The 23,278-nt window shown below is 45.4% G+C and overlaps 1 protein-coding gene across 1 annotated transcript in view; it reads left to right on the top strand.

The window, feature by feature from the left end:
- The window catches only part of KIRREL1 (kirre like nephrin family adhesion molecule 1), a 164,921-nt gene extending 147,144 nt beyond the window's left edge, over positions 1-17,777 (top strand). The window contains exons 10-15 of the mRNA XM_075607728.1: positions 6,477-6,577; positions 9,668-9,866; positions 10,559-10,666; positions 11,190-11,329; positions 11,677-11,751; positions 13,179-17,777. Of these exons, the coding sequence (XP_075463843.1) occupies positions 6,477-6,577; positions 9,668-9,866; positions 10,559-10,666; positions 11,190-11,329; positions 11,677-11,751; positions 13,179-13,649 (1,094 nt within the window). The 3' untranslated portion in view covers positions 13,650-17,777. The remainder of the gene's footprint in view (positions 1-6,476; positions 6,578-9,667; positions 9,867-10,558; positions 10,667-11,189; positions 11,330-11,676; positions 11,752-13,178) is intronic.
- The last annotated feature ends 5,501 nt before the right edge of the window (positions 17,778-23,278 follow it).

Here is a 23,278-nt window from a genome sequence, read left to right as displayed (position 1 = left end):
ACACAGGGAAATCAATAAGGACTATTATATTCGCTCGTATAACTCATTTAATCAATAGAAATACTGAGTTCCAATAACAGCAAATTGCAGCCATATTGTATAGATCTAAACTAAAACAACAAATTACTTACTCTTAACGGGATACAACAATGAGTGTGACTCACCCTGAGTATCACTGCCTTCAATGAGTGATACTCATCCTGAGTACCACTGCCTTCCAATGAGTGAGACTAATCCTGAGTACCACTGCCTTCCAATGAGTGAGACTCACCCTGAGTACCAATGGCTTCCAGTGAGTAACACACACCCTAAATGATTACCACAGACTTCCAGTGAGCGAGACTCATTCTAAATGAGCCTGTTCAACTTCTTATTGGGCTGCTCTCACCCTTCCCAGGTGGGCTAAAGGCGGTGTGATCATTGAGGATGCGAAGGACAGCATGTTTGAGACACAGGTTGGACTACTCTTTCTTCACGGAGCCCCGTCTCGTGCGAGGTGCACAATGAAGTGGGCAGCACGAACGTCAGCACTCTGGTGGATGTGCACTGTAAGACTCCGTGTTATCACACTCATGGGGGGTGGGGGATGTGGGGGGGGGGGGGGGGAGAGATCAGTGCAGATAACCATTATATACCCTCTCCTCCTCTTCTTACATACATGTACTCTTACCGGTCTAGGACATTTGGTTGTGGCCGTTTTGCCACGACCAAATCTCCGCCGGCGTTTAACCGCTACTCACGTCGCCGCAGGGACCTCTCGCAGTCGGCTGCTTTGACGCCAAGGTAGGTCCTTAACCTTACCCTTTACCCTTAAATCCCATAATACTAACGCTGCCCCTACCCTAAAAACCCTAACCCCTTACCCTAAAAACCCCTAATACTAACACTGCCCCCTACCCTAAAAACCCTAACCCCTTACCCTAAAACCCCTAATTCTAACGCTGCCCCCTACCCTAAAAACCTTAACACCTTACCCTAATCCCCTACTTTAAAAAGCTTGATCCCCTACCCTAAAAACCTAAACCATTAACCCCCTACCCTAACCACTAAATTTACCCTTAAATTACCTTGGCTAAATGGCTGGCGGGCCGAGGGTCCAGCGGTGGAGGGTTCGAACGCCGGCGGAGACTTGGTGGCGGCGAGACGGCTGTGACCGAATGTCCCATTCCGTACTCGTTCTGTCATTCCGATATTATTTGTCCTCCTTCCCACATGGTACTGCACTGCGGAAAGTGTTGAAGCCATTATTATTCTGATCATGTACATATTCCATAGTAGATAGGTACCTGGAAATTAACCGGAAACCGGCATACCCAGCACTATTTTCAGTACCGGTAAATTACCTGGGCACGGCACCAGGGCGCTGGAACCCGCTGCTAGGTAATTTCTGCTCCCTCTGTCCTCCTCTGTGAGAACGGCAGGAGCAGAGCAGCAGAAGACTTACCTGCAGCCGGCGGCGGAGGGTGAGGAGGACCACGGCAACTTCCTGGTGGCGGTGGGAGCAGCAGCAGACATCCTGGTGGCGGTGGCAACAGAGGACGTCATTGTTCAGCCGGTGGGAGCAGCAGGAGACATCCTTCACAGCCGGTGCTGGTGGGAGCAGAGGAACATGTGACCAGAGCAGGAGCGTTACTATTGAACAGCCAGCTCCTCCCCGGCTGTCCAATAGTAACGCTCCTGCTCCGGTCACATGTTCCTCTGCTCCCAACGGCACGGCTGTGAATGATGTCTCCTGCTGCTCCCACCGGCTGAACAATGACGTCCTCTGCTGCCACCGCCACCAGGATGTCTGCTGCTGCTCCCACCACCACCAGGATGTCTGCTGCTGCTCCCCACCACCACCAGGATGTCTGCTGCTGGCTCCCACCGCCACCAGGATGTCTGCTGCTGCTCCCACCGCCACCAGGATGTCGCCATGGTCATCCTCACACTCCGCCGCGGTCCTCCTCACCCTGCAGGTAAGTCAAAACTACCCAGCCAGGTACCCGGTTACCCGGCGGGTACATTTTTGTTTTTTACGGATAACCCGGTACCCGGCACTTGTTTGGACCCAGTACAACACTGTTACGTAGCGCAGTACAATAAAGTTGGAGGACGGAAAACCATAAAATATCAAACATTGACATACATTGTAACAGTAGGTACGGACCTTACTGACCCAAGGAGCTTACAAGCCATACAAATAAAAGATAATAACCGTAATAATTCACCTGTATCTAGTAACCTGTTGCAGCCTCGCCTTGTAATACCTTCAGTGGTAGACGGACCTACAACACAGCTGGTACTAAACAGGTTAAATGAACAAAAATAGAAGCAGATCTCTTTTTGGACTCCCAAATTGACAATAAAGATAGATATACAGTTGGCGCTCCAGTGCCATGGGTGACGTTTCTTGCAAACATACAGTAGCAGGCAAATGGCTATATTTACCAAGGTGTCTTATGGGTGGGCAGTACTGTTTAGTAAGTATCGCCCAAAAAGAGAGGTCAGGTGACAATGTGGTGGAATAAAGCTGCTTGACATAATATCCTGTGAAAAGGGGTTTGGGTAAAAGGGGTAATACCAGGGTGCCCTCGGGACAATAGAATGAGCCTTAGAATTAAGAGCCCTCGAGATAAGAATACTCAAAAAAATGCATCCTGCAGAATTCATTATGGAGGACCTGTTCCAACTGCAGGTGGGAGGGGTGAGGGGAGCAGGAGGCCTGGTTCTGGTACTTCAGGGGAGTTTGAAAATGAGGCAGAGCTTCCTAATATTGTCTCATTGTTCATCTGCCACCATATAACCCTGCCACTTATCACATAGGGGTCAAGGAGGGTACACTGCTTAAGAATAACTAGGTTAAGCTGGAGGGCTATATGGATGTCCCATTTGCTGACTCTGTTGTATCCTAACATAGACTTGGTTGCACTCGCTTTTTCAGTGCCAACTGGCCAAATTTAGGGTTGTGCATTTAAAGAGGGGGAGATGATACGCTCGGCAGACTCGACCCCTGTTATCTACTGCAGTGGTGCTCAACTCCAGTCCTCAAGACAGTCCCTGCTTCAGCACAGTTGGCTCAATCAGTGGCTCAGTCTTTGACTGAGCCACTGATTGAGCAACGTGTGCTGAAGCTGGGATATCCTTAAAACCTGACCTGTTGTGGGGTCTTGCAGACTGGGGTTGAGCGCCTCTGATCTCCTGGATGGTAGGCTCCTGCCGGTGGCCACCTTTTGAAATTGAAGTAAAAGCACTCGTTAAAAAAGCAGATCAGACACTGAAAAAAAAAGAAGCAGGTGTGCAATTGTGTTATATGAAGAAACACATTCCGGGTTCTTCTGAAGCCAGAAAGCAAATCCCATTTCTTTAGTGATAAGCTGGGGGTTTATGTGCAGTCTCTTGGTTTGGTAATATAGACGGGCATGAATAAATGATGCTTAATACCCCTGACATTGGATGTGCCTGGGGGTGTTCCTTACGCGAATGGCTGGGGACCAGGCACCGGGTCTTAACGAGGAATATTCTCTTGCAGTCGCCCCTCGCATTGTCGTGGAACCGAAGCCCTCGACAACAGACATGGGATCGGACGTGACCCTGACTTGCATTTGGGCTGGAAATCCTCCTCTAACCCTGACGTGGACTAAGAAGGGATCCAACATGGTGAGTTCTGCCACCGCTCCCTCCAAAGAAGGGAGAAGCCATATTGATTTCTGTCGCAATAGAACCACTGTGCAGAAAATTGGTGGATTATATTATCAACAGCTTACTAACGGGTATTTGGGTGTCCACTCATATTGGCAATGGACTTTGATTCATTACATTCTTCGAAAGTAAACGTCAGCTATTCTCTCCGGTTGGTTCCCCGTGGGGCCTCTTCTGCATGAGCTAAAACCCCATAATACGGCACGCATTCCAGTACAGAACATGGGCGTCTTCAATATATCTGAAACATTTCTATGTAAAACATCAGTATTTTACATTGCTCCCGACGGGGTTTTTTTTTTTTTTTTTTAATTACTTTTATTCATTAAACTTTGGGGAAAATAAACTTTTCGGACTGTGTATAAGGAAACATAAGCGAGATGAATACAATCAAAATCGGAAGCGGGGAGGTTTACTGAAATAAATACATTTTCTTAAACAAAGTGGAATTTCTAGACTGTAAATAAAGCAAGTAGCGGTCCCCCTTACACATGAGTACCATCACAATTTGACGACGGAAATTGCTCGTTTATTTAAGTATTTTCCCATCAGCTTGTTTAATAGTGTAACATTTTAGAAGTTCATTTAATCAGAACATTTTGTCTTGTGACTGAGGCACCCTTACGGTTATAGGAGCGTAGATGCTGGCTCACAAGGTTGCGTTGAGTGGACACACATGAATGCACCCCTTGGGGTTTGGTATTTCAGGGGTTAATTTCAGCGGGGACCCGAAACTTTTCTTTAATTCATACCATTCGGCTGGTTCATCACTTGGCGTCTCTTATATCCGAACAGGTGCTAAGCAACAGTAACCAGCTGTTTCTAAAGTCGGTGAACCAAGAGGATGCGGGACAGTATGTGTGCAAAGCCATCGTCCCCCGCATCGGAGTTGGAGAGAGAGAGGTGACACTGTTTGTCAACGGTACGTTCTGTCCCACTGTTTCAAGCTCTCAGAGATTGTTTGCTGTAGCATGGAGGGTTACATTGTAACACACTCGTGACTGGGAGTATGGGCGCCTCAAACCCCTGACACCGACCACCAGCAAATAGCTAAGAGTTCATGACCTAGTTTCATGTTCTATGCACTGTGAGCGCTCATTTGCATGTCATTACCCAGACTCCCTGACTGCAGTGAACACATTGTATGGGGGAAAGGCAGGTTTGCGGGTTCTGTCGGAGAAACATGAATGTGCTCATAAGTGGTATTTTTATTTGATGTTATAGTTAGCATATATTTTATGCTAGCGCTATTACCACTTTTGACAAACACTTTAAGTGTGTCGTAGTTCAGGACACAGCTTTGCAGAAGGTATATAAAGTTACATCCCAAAAGGAGTTTATTATAACAGCCGGCATAACTCATTTCCAAATACAGCAGGAAGGTTAGCAATTCATTAACACCAGAAGGATTCAAAGACGTTTAACTTACATTTGCATATCCCAACGCTGTGTATCTCTTTCCCTTCTATTACCGCTCCGTCCTCTATGACAGGGGGGCTCAACACCATTCTTCAAGACTGAGCCTCTGATTGAGTCACCTGTGCTGAAGCAGGGATATCTTTAAAACCTGACCTCTTGGGGGAGGCTGGAGGACAGGAGTTGAGCCCCACTGCTCTATGAAAGTGACGTTTTAGGAGTGCCTATGATATCTGCAAAGAGCTAAATATGGTGAAAACGAGAAAAACACATCATCATAATATCTAGTTCAGTAAAACTGGCAGGAGCAAATTATACGCAGTGATAAAACCAGCAGATTGGGCGATAAAACAAAGAAAGGGATAAAACAAATAGTGGATATTATGCGTAATGTGGCAGCAAATTTGGTGGGATTACATTAATTCCTCTTGATATGATAATGGTCTTGAATCTTGCCCTAATCTGTATTAAAGAGTGCTATGTGACAGTCTGCTCTGAGGATTGTTACACACACACACACACACACACACACACACACACGTACACACACACACACACACACACACACACGTACACACACACAGAGCTGTTTGTGCTGCATCGAAAGCGCTTCTGCTCTCCATGTTAGGCTGAGCCCATAGGACAGTCAGTGCTGGGCCGCGCTGACGCTCCGCGATGAGCCCCGTCATCCTCAATGACAATGTCTTGAGAGGGGGCTCCCGCGAGCGTCCGCAGGCGTGCTGAGGCGCAGGGATTTACAGCCGACAGCAGAGCAAAGCAGCGTCAACGTCACGGCGCCGTGACGCCGACATCGGCGCTTCGCTGGCTTATGGCCCAGTGTCGTCAGTGCCCCGCCTCCCGATCGCGCACGCTGGCTCGTCTGCTAGTTCATGCAATCGCTCCTGATTGCGCAGACGAGCCTCAGCGTCAGCGCGGAGGGGCGCGGCTCCCACCTCTATGGACGCAGCCTTACAGTGTAAAGCGTCATTCTCAGTATGCAAGGTATATGGAAGCAGCAACGAAATAAACCTATGACGACGTGACCATGTTGCTTTACTAAGTAGTAGATGAGTGGAATAGCCTTCCTGCAGAATTGGTACGGGCAAATCCAGCAGCTGAGTTCAAACATGCTTGGGATTGAAAAATATCCTTATTATGGGGATAGGACATTTTTAGAGAAGGCCGAGTCTTTCATTTTCGACTAATCGAGGTTAATGAGCAGTCGTCTTACCAAAATACAGTATATACTTGGTACTCATTTTTAGCAGCACAGAGTACTGTATAGCAGCTGAAGGACTGACCCCCTATTCTTGATCCCCAAATATAGGCAAAGCCCCAGATCCCAATAACATGTGCTTTTAATTCCTTGGGTCCTCAAGGTCCTCCCAAGATCGCCAGTGAGGAGGTGCAGTATGCGGTGCGTGGCGACAAAGGCAAAGTGGAATGTTTTATCGGAAGCACCCCTCCTCCAGACCGCATTGTGAGTAGATATGACATCAGCCACGATGCTGCTCCGAACCATACCCGCCACCATTCCAGCCACCATACCCGCCACCATACCCGCCACATTCCAGACACCATTCCAGCCACCATACCCGCCACCATTCCAGCCACCGTTCCAGCCGCTCTACCCGCAACTATTCCAGCCAGCATACCAAATCCCTGATCTCTAGCTAAAATCGTAACTGTTTCTGCTCTATCCCCCACATCGGGGGGAGAAGTTGTGTCTCCTACGTCTCCCTAAAATGAGTCTTCTTATTTGTGTTAGCCAGTATGGCACTAACACTTTCACTGCCAGGAATGGAGTGCAAAGAGATTGGATTACTAAACGGTGCTATGCCATAAAGATACCTTCCAGCGCTAGAAGACACAACCCATTGGGTACGGAAAGTTCTGTACGAGGGAAGTACGTGGAAGTACCACGGTGTAAGCTTCAGTAGGTGCTGTTTCGCAGTAGGCATTAGTATCCGGGTTTCCTTGTTTAAAAATGTGTGCCAGTTTCGCCAATGCAGTTCTTCTGTATGGCCCAGGGGCTGCTCAACTCCAGTCTTTAAGACCCCCACAACAGGTCAGGTTTCAAGCATATCCCAGCTTCAGCACAGGTAGCTCACCTGTGCTGAAGCAGGGACTGATTGAGCCACCTTTGCTGAAGCAGGGACTGATTGAGCCACCTTTGCTGAAGCTGGGATATCCTGAATACCTGACATGTTGGGGGTTCTTGAGGACTGGAGTTGAGGACCCCCTGGTATAACCCATTCCCTGTGCCCTGTAATTCACAGCAATACCCAACAAAAGTGGAATGGATAGTGAGAGATTTTTTTTTTTTTAAACGGTTACTCAGTCTTGCTTTATATCGCAAACACATTGTTAGCCAGGAGTCTAGGAAATGAAATATTATATTTCCAACAACATGTGTGTCCCTTTGGAGGGAGGAAGCAGAACACAGACTGATTTATTGCGGAGGGCGAAAAGACCCACAATGGCCATTCACACGACAGTAACGTGGTACCTGGCGTGGGCTTATCAGCCTCCTATTGATGCCTCTTATAAAATGCATGGTTTTTCTTTATCGCTGCTTAATGGGAAAGGGCTCTGCCGCTCTTTAATTGGCTGAGGCTAGAAATTCGATCTGAATCGTGCAGTGAGACACGGCGTCCAAAGTGGACGTGAGCGGGGAACGGCCGAATCCGCCCCAAATCCGTGTCCCGGAATTTTTTTTGCTGATGTTACCCCCAAAATCCTTTTCGCTGTGTAAAATCCGCCAACGGATTTGGTGGCGGTTTCAATCCGCGCGGATTCCATCCAAATCCGCCATGGGACACAACCCGCGGGCGGATGTGTAGACTCCAATCGGCGGATTCAGCGATCCGCTGGCGGATTCTTAAGAATGGCGGAATCCGTGGATTTGATTCTACACATCCGTCCACGGGGTAGCACAATCCGCTGAGTGTATTGGTAATAATTATTTAAAAAATCGCCCTTTTTGACGTTGATCCACTGAAATCCGTGGATCAAAGGAACCGGCTGACCCACTGCGTATTCACATTCGCCCCCAAAAATCACCCATCTCCAGCCGTGAGACTTTCAGTAGTCTGAGCCCATCTCTGGCTGCAGCAAGTGACCAGGTCTTCCTCCTCATAGATGGGTCTTTTTACCTTAATTAAAGCCCAGAGCGTGATGGCTCCGCAGCTGCCTGAACACCAATTCTCCAGGGGAGAGGCTTCATCCCGGCTCTACCCAGTGCAGTGAAATCATTTCCTCACGCCTCGCAAAATGAAGTGTTCGGCAGTGGAAGTAACGGAGGAGATTTCACTTCTGGATCTGCCAGTAATGGGGCTTCTGCTTCTTAACTCCTTGAGTACCGCAGGAGCCGGCAACCCCGTGTGGAGCACTCGTGGTGTTCACACTGACCTTGTAATTTATCATTTGCAACAAAAAAATCACCCTCTCTATCCACCTTTAAGACTTATCTAAAAACACACCTCTTTAACGAAGTATATGGGTAGCTCGGCTGGCTGATACTGTACACCTCATACATCGACCTTGATCCCTTGCAGACGCACTTACCAGAATACCATCCTACTGTCGCTGTAAGTTTTCCCTAATTACCACTTAGATTGTAAGCTCTTCGGGGCAGGGACTCCTTTTCCTATTGTTTTATGTCTGAAGCGCTTATTCCCGTCATGTGTTATATTATTATGTCCCGTGTATTGTAAAGCGCTATGTACATGGGTGCCGCTATACTGTATAAATAAAGATCTACATACATACGTACATGCATATATATATACAGTGGTTGACAAATCACCAAAAAATCTACTCGCCACACAAAAAAATCTACTCGCCACCTAGTACCAAACGTGTGCTGCTTGGGCCAATATTTACTCGCCCGGGGGTTAAATCCACTCGCCCGGGGCGAGCAAATGTATAGGTTTGTCGAACACTGTATATATATATATATATATATACATACATACATACATACCTTCCCTGACACGTTTTACTGTTTGTTCACAACCTAATATCTGTTGTTCAGAAGGAGTTTGTGGGAGAGTAACCCGACACACTTATGATCATGGAATGTATGAATTCCCACTCACTTCTCTTCATTTTTTGCGTGTTAATAAATATTACCAGGCCTGAAATGGCGTCAACTATTGCAGAAACTGGCAGAAATATCACGTTTGATAGGAATACGTTGCAAAGTTCTAGTAGCTGCAATGATCCTGAAGAAGCTCAGGGACATTATGGTTTTTGTCACCTTGTAAGATAAGGGTGGCCAACTCCAGTCCTCAAGGGCCACAAACAGGTCATGTTTTCAGGATATCTTCGAATGAGCCACTGATTGAGCCCCCTGTGCTGAAGCAGGGATATCCTGAAAACATGACCTGTTGGTGGCCCTTTAGGACTGGAGTTGGCTACCCATGTTGGAAGAGGTCAACAAAATAGTTTTTTTTCACAGAGCTTCTGAAACCTCACAGGTCTTTTCTTCATGTGCAGCAATGGACACATACCAGTGGGTCGGTTGTAATGTTGGTTGACATATCGCCATGCTTTTCCTCTTCTTTAGGCCTGGGCCTGGAAGGAAAACATATTGGAGACAGGAACCCTGGAGCGATACACGGTGGAGCGGACCACCCCAGGTCGCGGCGTCTTGTCCACCCTCACCATCAACAACGTCATGGAGGCCGATTTCCAGACCCACTATAACTGCACAGCGTGGAACAGCTTCGGACCAGGCACAGCAATCATCCAACTGGTGGAGAAAGGTAAGGGTGAAATACAGTACAGGCAGCCACATGAGAATGGGCAGATCCAATGGTCATCCCAACCCTGATGAAAGAGTTGATCCAGGCACAACAATGTTTATATCACATTATACATCGGGGCTACTCCTCACAACCATTACACGACCCCATTGGTATCAGTCCAAAAATAAGTGGAGTATAAAGCACTCCCAAAAGGAACAAATAATTGATCAAACCGTTGTCGACAACTCAAAATGGCGCCGTGAACAAAGCAGAGTCCACCAGCTCTCAAACGTCACAGAGAAGAATGATATATTCACTTGCTCTCAATAAATTCCTTAAATGGTGACTCAGTAGTAAAAATGGGTCTGTTCTTAGCAGTAGTATGAGTGCATAGAACTTTTACCCCGTGGGGCACACAGAAAAGAAGTTCTGGGTCACTAAGGGAGGTCAAGAAGAAGAGAGCAGGCTTCCGTGTTCTCTCTGGTGTGATGTGTTGGGTTATATTGTGATATTCTACGCCAGCATTGCTATTAAATCCTATAGAGGCTCTGAGTTATACTTGGATACGTTGTGTTATCAGGGGGAAACATTGCATACATTACATCTGTATCCCACTCAGGATTGTGATCCCAGGTGAATTAAACGGTCTTGGGTGCGTCTCGCAGACAGAGAATGATTCATCTCTTCTCACTTTTTTTTTCTATTAGCAGAAGTGGTACCTGTGGGAATCATCGCATGGGCAACGATTGGGGCAGGGATCCTTGTCATAGCCTTCTTCGTCTTCTTCGCCTTCGTCCTCTACAGACGTCGGAAAGGGAGTGAGTACCAGGGCATCTCAAAATGTTTGGGCTTTCTGCTCTCATTTTTATTAAGGGAGACAATTGATTAGGAGATGACGTGATGCTGAAGCATATAAAACGTGTAAACGGAACGATTATGTAGCACTCTACCTAATGACTGCACAATGCAGGTACTCCAGACAGAATCAAAGCATGATGGAATACATGTACACAGTACACATATACGTGAGCACATAGGCTCTGTTGACACTTAGTAACACAATGATCCAACAGAGATAAGAAGCCAGTGCCAAAGGGTAACATGTCGATGTTGCAGGAGTACAACAATGAGGCGGACTTAGTTTTTGGAGATGTTTCATGTAGACATAGGCATTGTCTGACCCTTAATCAGTAAATGTCTGTTAGCAGATGAGTCATTTGAAGGCCATAGTCTTACAAGCTGCCTCCGAGTTTCCCTGTTGTGTATTTGGGTTGCGGGGCTATAAGTATAGTACACACCGTGAGCTCTGCCAGCCAGCAGCCAACTCCACTTTCACTGCAGGCCGCAAGGACGTCACCCTAAGGAAGCTTGATATCAAAGTGGAGACGGTGAACCGTGAGCCCCTGACTCTGCACGCAGACCGAGAGGAGGACACGTCCAGCGTTTCCACGGCGACCAGAGTGATGAAGGCCATTTACTCGGTAAGAATGAGAGGAAGCCACGCGTGACATCACAGGGTTAATCATTGCTCAGCACTTCAGCTTTGTCCCTTATTACCAAGATTATTTCAAAACGGGGGGCAGGCTCTATCTTTACATTAGTGCAAAGTTAAGCAGAGTTTGGAAATATGCATACAGCCTATTGCGTCTGCTACATGTGGCTAATATTGGTGGTATGTGAAAGTCTCCTCCTATTTTTTTGCTTTGAGTACACCCTTAGATCACCGGTGACATGCCCTGGGTGACCGTGTTGGGAAACCCAGCGGTAGAAGCCTTAGTTGAGTAGTCGCGCATCTCTGAAGTCATTTCTACGTGTTTCTCATTTGCAGTCATTTAAGGAAGATGTCGACCTGAAGCAAGACCTGCGTTGTGACACCATTGACAGGGAGGAGTACGAGTTGAAGGTGTGATACCGGTCTATTTCTTATCAGTGGGGATTGATCATATTCCAGATGTGGTACTTGCAGACTACCAAGGACTATGCGTGTTTGTAAAATGTCTCTATTTCTCTTTCTTCGCTTAACCCGGTACCACCGTACTCAGCATTCTGGTCTCGTCACATAAAAAGAAACGTTTATTTTGAAGATAAATACTTATATACAAAAATAGTACAAAATGGCAGTGACGTTCCAAATAAGTCATAATATTCTTAAAAATAGTTGCATAGTTTTCTGTTTCTGAGTGTAATTATTGTATTTGATCTTAATATCATGATAAAACGTCTCTCCTTCTTCTCCTGGTGTTAACCCGTCTCTCTCACATCTTTCTGTTGTAATCCCTCTGTCCTCCTCCTGGTGTAATCTCTCTGTCCTCTGTTCTCCCTCTAACTACCCCCTGCTACATATTTATCCAGATAATATACCTTAGTCAGCTCTTGCTATCTAATTCTATTACCAGATAAGGTCGTTCAGCTTCAAACTGATGTCATCTGATAAGGAACTGTCCACGCCTCCATACAGAGAATAACCTAATATGGCATATCTTCTGGAAAGATCCAATTTAATGCCATAGCCTCTTCCGGTTGCATCAACTCTAACCATGTTGTGTATAGTCACTCAAATGTCACCCACACAGGGCCCCACTACAGAGAACTCAGCCCAACTGCACTCCCAGTATACCTAGATACTGTCCCAATGTAACTGAATCTATCAGAAAGTACCAATTTCAATATTATGCGATATAATATGTATGGGAAAGAAAACAACCATTGCAAATATACTGTATACTTTGGTATTTTGACTTCATACCGGATTCATACATATTATTATATTGTAATATCACTGAACTGGATTTCTTACAGTGTCTGCTTTACAAGGCATAGCACAATGTAGAAACTTTAAATAAAAAGAACAGGAATAACAGGCTGTCAGTAGCCACAGGCTGACTTTTATGGGGCCTCATGAAACCGTCTGGGCCACTGGTTTGGAAGTACCTAAATGCGTCTTTATTTGAATTCCCTTTGCAGGAGCCATCACACCGTGATGTATAATTTGTATGAGATGTATAATATATATATGTATATACAAGATGTTATGTTATACGGATATAAGTAATAATATATTGTGATGTGTAATAAAATATATCATCTATATATCTGTGTTTGTGTAATATATATGTACATACATACATACATATATATATGAGAACAAGTTCGTAGATATGGATACAAGTACTGATCATGCATGGATGAGTATTCAATATGTTTCATAGTCAATGAATGAATGGTGATCTGTAGCACGAACAAGAGGTATTTTGTTCTGAATTAATCTGCGTGTTCATCGCCCTCGGTGCCAATATAATTTACTAGTATTTCTCTTGTTCTCTTTCCTAGGACCCGACCAATGGTTATTACAATGTCCGAGCACATGAGGACAGGCCAAATTCCCGCACAGTGCTGTACACCGATTACCGCACCCCCGGGCCAGCGAGATTCGACGCCCGTCCTTCTTCCCGCCTCTCCCACTCCAGTGGCTATGCCCAGCTCAACTCGTACAGCCGGGCTCCGGCTTCAGACTATAGTTCAGACCCAGCTCCCACTGTAACTCCAGCCACAACGGACACCACCAGCCAGCTCTCGTACGACAACTATGAAAAGTTTGGGACGCATGGCTTCCCATCTAACACTGGCTATCCCACGTACCGCCTCGGCTACACACAGCCAACCACCACAGGTATGGATCGGGGGCCGTATGATTCTTATGACCCCATAGGGAAATACACAGGCGCCACCCGCTTCTCATACACTTCCCAGCATTCCGATTATGGGCAGAGATTTCAGCAACGGATGCAGACGCACGTCTGAAGACGGACTAAGAGACTGGTGGGCAGGATGGAGGAAGAGCAGAGAGAAAGTCCATGCTTGCAGGTGCATCCTCTCTGGAAGTACACCATAAGACAAGAGGGGACTCCGGGAGGAGACGTGACCTCTCACCGTGTCTCCTGATACTCAGGGACCCTTATGTCTTGACCTCAGAAGTCCCCTAGAAACCAGCCGCAGTTGCCCAACCAAGCAGAGCCTTAAGGCTTTGAAACAGAACAAGTTGCCAAGCGTAAGGCTGGCAGTTCAGCACCTGATCATTCCTTGAATACAACTGAATTTGCCATTGGGAACATGGCAATTGGTATGACTAAGAGCCAACTTGGTACCGGAGAAGCTTTAGTCTTCACCAACACTTTTGAATCCCTGCAGACGTTCTCTCGGGGGAAACATTCCTGCTTTCTAACGCTACCACAATTGTTGCTGCCGTCACTGAGAATAGGTATCTGTGCCGGATCGTAGGAGAGTTTTACAGCCACACATTCCAGTTGCTGGAAGAGTGGGAAGAGTGTGGGACTATGTAATGTAACATGCATGCCATGTATGGTCTCTGTCACTCTCGGGTTCTAGAGCGGGCCACGCAGTGTGGGCACAAAACAAGCCATGATAGTAGCGTCTGCTGGAACGCTGATTATTTAAGATTCGGACAATCAGAAATATTGTTTGTGAATGTTTTCGTTTGCTTTTTTAAACGACACCCTTACCAACTGCACTTGCTTGTCATAAACCTCTTCAATGCTGGAGCAGAGGGCAAAAGAGTGAGGACTGGTACTCTGCATACTTCTCCAGCAACACAGAGGTCATGGGAAATATTTACCATGCAGTGATGAGACACAGGGCTCCCTAAATACCAGTCCTCTTGAATGGGTCATAACTCATAAGGTGCCTTACGACTTATCACTGCTTGGTAAATGTGGCCTTATATCTGTTTCTTTGGTAGAAATGTACATTAAGAAACGTGGAGTGATGACCAGTATTATTCTGAATAACTTTTTAACCCCTTTGCCCTTGGGAAGCCCAATTGTAACATATTTTGCATGTTTTTTTTTTTTAAAACACTGCCCTGGCCTTTTCTAGTTTTCTGAAATATCACAGCTGGCTTCTGTTGGCAGTAAGGCACTGCAGGGGGGTGGGGGGGGGGTTACTACCCCAACGCCAGTATTGTGCGACGGCTGAGAAAATGACTCAGGGGTCCAGGGGTGAAGGCCTCTCAGAGGCATGGAAGCCCATGTTTTTCTTCTACCATAAGACACTTTTGGGCTCAAGAAGACACCTTTACAGACCAGTGACTTGGAGGCGGCCGTAAGTTGTCAACCCAGTGCCAGAAGATGCTATATAGCAGAAGACTGCTTAGTAACTAGGGAACAAATGCCTCAGTGGTTACTGATAGTGGAGGTAAGGCAGGTATAACAGTACTAACGAGGTGACACTGGGGCCCCCTGTGCTTGTTGACGCGTCTATGACTTGGATATTCACAGCTTGTGCTTACTAGATCCAGCCCAGTGAGCTGTGGCCCCAGTTTGAATGTATGCAGATAAATGTTGCATGTTGGGCAGGCCGGGGCTATTTAAAAACAGAGGGTAGGAAAGAGGATTGAATTTGCGCACATTTTCTCCATTGATCTAAACGTTATAATACTTTTTCATCTCAACTACAATGTCATGTAATGACTAGGTGAGGCAGGGTCAACAATCAAACAATGGCTACCCTCACAAAATACTCACGTTGCATACATGGCAGCTTTACAGCTTGTTCCTGGCATATGAACATGAAAGGGAAAAAAAATGTGCAAAGGATTCTGGGTAAAAGCCAGGCTGCCCACATTTTCAATTCTTATTCTAATAACTTTTTGCTGCCAGAGGGGTCTGCAATGCATTGCACTGCAAAAGGGCTATTAAAACGTAGCTTCAAAACTTTAAAATACATTACAAAATATATATATTTTATTTTCAAGAGTCTGGAGGTAGCCATCTTTTGACTTGTAGAAGGCTGAGGTGCACATAAGTTCACTAGTAACACCCACCCCGGGTTCAGTTTCTCCGGAAGACGGGCAAAGCTGCGCAACCCTCCACTTCTTCTTCACCTGGTATTTCAGATGGCAGCAGTGAGGAAACTCTGAGATTTTGCTGTTTCCCAAGAGGCAGAAGTTGGAGCCATTTGTAACGAATTTCAGTGAAATTCACCATCACTAAGATGGCTGCCTCCTGGCTTCTGATGAGAAAATAAGGATACGCCCATTATTTTACCCCCACTTTACTGTTGCATTCCTCTTGTTCCACTTCAGTACAGTGAACATTGTTTCACATTTTGTGGTAGTAAGTAAGATGTATTTAGCCTTCCTGTCTTTAAACATTGACCCCGGCTGTGAAAGACAGCAGAGAATAGCCAGTCACATGGTGTGTATGCCCCATAAGGCTCTTTGCCCCCATTCTCTCCATTTTATGACCTAGCACACACAGGACAGTATCAGCAGAATAATCTAGACTTGTTGATCTTCAGTGGACATGGGAGGGAAACATCAACAGTAATGCAGAGGCATGAGATCATTTCTTTGCAGAAGTCGGCTTAAATAATAGTGTGAAATATGTGGCGCGACTGCTTTCCGCAAAAAGGAGACGTGGAACCTTTGCCATGACGTGGCTATATGTGATGGTAACCAAACCATTGAGGAGGTGAATAGTGTCTATGCTGGTACATGTCACGGCCATATAGGGATACACATATTTGGTAGTGCTCTGCTCTAAGGTAGAGAACGTGCCTCAGTGTGTAGGCTGGATCATTCAGCTTCATTTTCACTCATGTTCATTTCATCAGCTTTTCTTGACACTGGGTGATCAAGAACATCCACCCTGAGGTGTGTCCCTTTTTGAAAGGCTCTAGTCTTTTGTCATCGACCAGATCCTCTCATGCAACTATCTGGAGATAATGTGCAAGGGAGTTTGGGGACATCTTTGACCTCTAGCAGCATGGTTACTTACAAGACCATGAGTCCATTTTTTTATTTTATGGTGGGACACCAGGTTAAAAACAAAACAAAAACCCTCTCCTTACTTTTCCTGTACTTCTTGTGCCTTAACATGCCAAATGTATTTGTTAGTTGCATGTATTTTCTAAAAGACACTTGTTTGGGGGGATTCCAAAGGGATATTACAGTTGTTTTTTTTACTCCCATTGGATTCCACCAATTCTGTGACATAAGTTGTAAAGTAGGGTCAAGCTTCTCTGTTGACCCCACCAGTTGCTAGTGTCCAGGTCTATGTGTCGCCATAGAAGATGTAAGAGAGGACTATGCTGAGCAGTGTGCTCTTTTACGAAAGACGTTTCTATTAGGACGAGTGGTTGTAAATAAATAATAGTCTCCATTGCAGTTACATTAGAAACTTGGTTGACCTTTAGAGTCAGTAGTTGGCTTCAGATCAATGGAAATCTCCAACGTGGAATGTTGATCATCTTCAAGGCTACTGAACAATATTAGGTGCTTTCTACCAAAGTTTCCTGAATGCAATAGTAGTGCAAAAAAAGGATTTTTTTTAAAATTACCTTATACAGGTCAAGCCAGACAAAGACTGAATGTTGAATTCATTTGGCTAGTTATGTTTCTCTGACGCAGTTGGTTCATTGATGATTTATTTCCAAGTGTTGCATAGTCAAAGCTGTTTCCCTTGAACTCAGAAAGTTGCATTCAGCGCTCAACCAAACTATTTTCTGCACTTTCCTAGAAATACACCTACTTCCATGGTACACACAAAACAGTCTGCTGCTCATTAATGTTTAGTTATTTAATTTTGCTTTATGATCTTTACATACAGGCTGCACTGTCCCCACTCAATATTACATGTACTCAACCCAACCTAAACCTTTCCATGCATATTTAAAGTTCCTTTTCTGCTCTTGAAGATAAACTTATGCTGAGATGTACTGAAACCCCAAATTTCGCAGTCATTCCAACTTCCCCCCTTTCCGCCTGCACTACTAATTTTGTGCCTATTAAGTCTGTTGCCAATTGAAACTTCATTTTTACAACAGTAATCCAATACGCAAAGCGATAATAAATTGCTAATTCTTAGATATTGATGTATCTTTATCTCCCTCATATAAACCTTTGCTGGCCCCTCGAGCAGTGAAAGGTTTAAAACAGCCAACTCCAGTCTTCAAGAGCTGCCAACGGATCAGGTTTTCAGGCTATCCCTGCTTCAGCACAGGTGCACTGATTGAGCCACCTGTGCTGAAGCAGGGATATCCTGAAAACCTGACCTGGGCCCATGAGGACTGGAGTTGGCTGTTTTAAACCTTTCACTGCTCGAGGAACCAGCAAAGGTTTATATGAGGGAGATAAAGATACATCAATATCTAAGAATTAGCAATTTATTATCCCCTGGTTTAAACAGACAATTATAAACAGACTTTCAATATACACATTACTAAATCTAACTTACTTTTTCTCTTACGATTCCAACCAAATTTTCCAGCTTCAGAGTCTGTTCCTTTTGCAAACAGATGTTTGTACGCAATCATTTTTGTACAGTACGCGTGTAAATATACATATATATTTTTCGATATATCAGTTGTAAAACATGAAAAGCATACACAAATGTTATTATCAGTATTATAAACTATTTTATCCCACGAGCACAAGTTTTGACGTTTCTTGAGGTTTTTGCCAAGAAGAAATTTCTCCCCTTCTGTGCTGCAATGCGATCAGAATGAAAGCAAGCCGAATAATACAGGCCAAAGGTTGAGTTGAAGGGACTGCGCGTGTTCCCATCATGGTGGAGCTGGGGTTGAGGGTTTTTGGTTTGATTCCCATTCCCCGGGAATTTGTGAGTTCACTTCCCCTTCCTGTTCCCAAATAGTTGTCTCTATTTCTGAGTCACGTCGGTCTCGCTTCAGCTCGTGCCTGAGAGTGGCCAATAGGACTTTTCAGTTGGACACTTGTAGGTATAAAGCACGATTTCCTAACCATTATGGGAAGTCGTGGTAAAAAAGGAGCCTGCAAGACGCTGAATTTCAGCACTTTTAAGCGTTAAACAGTAAGGAAAATGGATAACATTTTAGCAACCGTTCAATCCTAATATTAAGTGGGCTGTATCCTTATAATATATTATTGAGAGAAATTGGCACAAAGTGGGAAATCATTGCATATAATTGCTAGGCTTTCAGAAATTACGTTTTAGTTTAGCTCTTTACCATTCCCAGTTACTTTTGTATTGAAAAGAAGGAAGATGGGTGTGTTTTGATCATTGTAATGCAGACTGGAGCACAAGAAGTGTGTTGCTCAGCTATCCACCAAAGAGGTGTCTGCATCTGTGTTTTACAACACTTTCCAATCTCTTGGATGAAAAGCACTATATGAATGTTCTTTATTTTGCATACTAAAACACCTCCTGAATCCTTACTAGTGAACGACGGGATGTCTTATTTCCAACTTTGAATGTCTACTCAATAAAAGGCATCACAGCCTACATCTACAATTCCTTCAGCCAAACATAGATATCTCCAGCCACACCAGGTCTTATGGGACATCTAATGGATTTGCAAACACATAACTAGGATATTAATAGGGTATTCACTGGGTATCCCAAAACTGCACGTGCTGGATGTCCCATTGAGAACCACTCCTGTGGGACAAACATTACACCTCTGTACTACAAGAGATGGGGCCCATCTAAAACTCATTCTTGGCCTGTAAGTGAGCTTTTTCGATGTAACTCTATAATTGGTAAACCTGGCATAATCTCTGCGTGTTATTGCCAATAAGCTAGACACCGCTAACAGAAAAACACTGAATCCCTGGAAAACGCATTACGTTTCCCATTCAGTTGCAATATCCTTTACAGTCTAATTAAACTGCAGATGCTAACTAGGAAGAATTCAATTACCTCAGAAAACTGGGGTCCAAGGAGTTCATCAAGAGAATCGTTTTGCTTTGCCTAGGATATTCTATGTAGCAACAAGCCCAGCAGCCTTCCCTTGCAATGCTCCGTGTGAATACACCAGCATAACGTTTGCCATATGTAATCCCGAAGTTGTTAAGTAGTTCAGCATAGCTAGGTCAGCAGTGAACTCTAGGGAGGGAACTCCTGTGTGAAGCATACCTCTTTTCACAGTGTTTTTTGGTTCCTCCTCGGAGGGCGAGACTTCATTTTTTTGACCTAGGCAGACGTACAAAGGCATCGATTTTAATATGCAGTAAATCTTATCTACCCAGTGCTGGGGAGCAATGGCAAGGAACACGTATGAGCACATTCACGTGACTCAGCAGGTCCAAGTAACCTTCCTTACCCCCATCCTAACACAGCATACAGCGCGTCCACTGAAGCAAGGGATTCTGGGTAATGGCATGCAAATGAGCACTCCTAATGCGTCACTGTTGTTTCCTATCCACTTTAACATAAATCCCAAGTGAATAAGGAGCGAAAAGTGACTTGCTATAAGCGCTCATTAGCATGTCATTACCCAGACTCCTCGTCTGCAGTGCAAGCACTGTATGCTGTGTGATTATGGGATAAGGCAGGTTTAGGGCACCTGAATGAGCTCCTAAGTCTTCCTTCTTATTGCTGTAAGCTGTGCGGTGAAGGGGTTGAGTCACTCTTTGTTTACTCGCCATAACTTGTTTGTGTACCAGTGCTGCAGAAGAGATCAACTCAATTAAAATGAAGATGATTAATACGTTCTCCAGCACAGGGAAGCAGCTTCAGAACACACTGAAAAAAGGGCCAAAGAGCAGTTACTATAGTACTCAAGGCACAGAGATAAAGGGATCTTATCAATAGCTGGTGTGGGGTGTTAATATGGGGTTCCCACTTCATAGGTCAGCACCTTAACTACAAGGCAATGAGTCTTTCTAGTTTAAATCTAAAACTCATTCAAAACCATATCATCAAACCATATTGCACTGACATTGAGAAATCCGCTCAGTCTGCTGCTGAGGACAACATAATCACACTGGCGGCTAATAGAATCTTCCCATAGCTTATTCCGTCCTTCCTAATGTGTGTTTAGTGCAGAGCTATAATTACAGAGCTAGGGAAAGTACCCCCGGGAAATATTGAGGCTACAATAGGCATTAAATGGGCAGCATTACTCTAGAAGCCCATTAAACCGGTCGGAACTGACAGCATAAAGTGCCTCATCCTTCTATTGTAGAATGCGACTGTTTTTTTATATTCTTTCAGCATCAATGAGATGCACTGCAGGAGGTAAGTTACCCTTAGGCTACGGCCCCAGTGCCTGCGCTGCACTGCAGCCGAATTGCCCTGTCTGCAGTGAGCTGCACGGGGAAAGGGAGGGGGGGAGGTGTGACAGGGGCGCGGGCATGACGTCACCCGGCAGGTTCGCCCTCATTGGCTGAACCGCCGGGGGGGGCGTGGTGTAGCGCTCCGTAGCTTGGTCTAATCACAATTTTAATGTGAGTCTGAAAAACACGCAAGGCGGCGGCACCCCCTCACAGCGGGCTTGGCCCCATTGAGGGGCGGCTCTTGTCCCCGCGGTGGGCGCTACAGTAGCCAGTGGGGACCAAGCCTTAGAAGTTGCAGTACAGTTTCGGCTGTAGAAATGAAGATTACAGTTACCAGGACATGCAGCGAGACCATTTTCATCATTATTCCCATGGTGGATTAACTGCCAAATCAGGAGAAAAAAAACTGTAGGCCGTCTATACACACACAAAATTCACATGCACAGACAAAAACCCGCGGGGCTGGTACAATATAACTAAAGAAAGCAAAGCCAGGTGTGCAACATTCATTTAATATCTGACAAATATTCTATGGAGATCCCTATCGATGCTTTAATGATGATACAGAAATTAACAGCAGCTTGGCAAAGCCCGTTTTAATACACTTTCACATTCCTAAATATGGCTAAATACAATTATTTAAAAAAAATAACTTCTGCACTCTGTGGGGTGGGATCTATTCCTGGAAGACTCTAAATCAGGGGTTCTCAACTCCAGGCCGCAAGACCCGCCCAAAAGGTCAGGTTCTCAGGATATCTCTGCGTCAGCACAAGTAGCTCAATCAGTCCCAGCTTCAGCACACGTGGCTCAATCAGTCCCTGTTTCAGTACAAGTGGCTGAATCAGTGACTCAGTCTTTGACGAGCCACTGTTTGAGCCACCTGTGCTGAAGCCGAGATATCCTCAAAACCAGACCTGGTGGGGGGTTGGGGTCTAAAGGACCATATGGGCTATTGAGGCATTTGGCGGTGCACAGATTCGTGTGTTTGCTGCAGATTCTGACATTACTGCAGTGTGATCATCTGCAACAAGAAATAATAGTGCATGCGTGCCAAACGGTTTCCAAGGATGTATCTGGACACTCCTCATCCCGTCTGTTCTGGGGACCTGCAGTCCGTGAATGACCCACAGCGAGAGTATGTGATTCATATAGAGGCAGGGGTGTTTAATGGTACCGTGTGCCCGCACCCTGTTACTACTGTTAGACCTGAATAATACAAGAGGATACATGTTCTCAGCGGAACACCAAAGGATTGTTTCCAATGAGTATCTACACAACCTCAGTGATTTGCACACGAGGGCTAACCATCAAATACTTGGAAAGTGCAGACTCACTGGCCCTTATTCTATAAAGTGCTGCACGGAAAGCCCCATTATAGTCAATGGGGCATCCGACACGATAGCAGCGGATCGGAGTAATTGCACTTCATGGAATATGGGGCCATTGTTGAAAACATCTGTTGTGTGCTGGAACTTACTCCTCATTGACAGCCACAGGCCCTCACACAGGGAAGATGCTAAGTACGTGTTTTTCCCACTGTGTGTCTATCTGTTGGCTAAGGACAGGTTAAGTGGCACCTATGCATTTACAAGGTTTGGGACCTCTGTTACTCCTTCATGTAAAAAGATTACTCTTGTTGCTTGGACCCTGAAAAGATGCCCACCTCTTTTATAACACATCCGTTTCTCTCCACACTTCCCCAACTCCATGAGAGCCATCTCTTCAAGAAACTATTTGCCTCTGTAATTTGTCCCACTGGATAATTGCCCTAAATATCCATGTAAACCTCTAAAGGGGGAAAATGTCTGCGTCCTCTGCTGTGTATAGGCTGCAAACAGTAATAGTAGCACCTCCCAGATTCTTTGGATGGTCCCATGCTGTTTGGAATGTGGCTCCATTGTTTAATGGACTTTTACTGAACATTTGTGGCAATACTTAATCAACTGGAACTGGATTCCAGCCTCAGGCTACTGACTGTAATTAAGTCTTTGATGCTCTTATGGGAATGACTTTGGACACAATGAGTATTGTCCTTGTTTACGGTACAGAGGTGTCACATCAGTGGGAGCAGGGAACCACTTCTTTATTACAGGGGTTTCCGGGAACCTGGTCATAATGCCCTTATTAAAGCAGCGTTTGGCGCCAATGCAGCCAAGAATGGGCTGATCCCTACATTTAAAGCTGTTGACACCCCATACCCTCCTGTACTCTACTACAGGGGACTCAACTCTAGTCCTCCAGACCCCCAACAGGTGAGGTTTTAAGGATATCCCTGCTTCAGCACAGGTAGCTCAATCAGTCCCTATTTCAACACAGTTGGCTGAATCAGTCCCTGTTTTAGTATAGGTGTCTCAATCGGTCCCTGCTTCAGCACAGG

The sequence above is a fragment of the Ascaphus truei genome, chromosome 7 (genome assembly GCF_040206685.1).
Source record: "Ascaphus truei isolate aAscTru1 chromosome 7, aAscTru1.hap1, whole genome shotgun sequence".
Classification (NCBI taxonomy): Eukaryota; Metazoa; Chordata; class Amphibia; order Anura; family Ascaphidae; genus Ascaphus; species Ascaphus truei.
The sequence above is the reverse complement of the archived record's forward strand: the minus strand, read 5'-3'. Positions and strand labels throughout refer to the sequence as shown.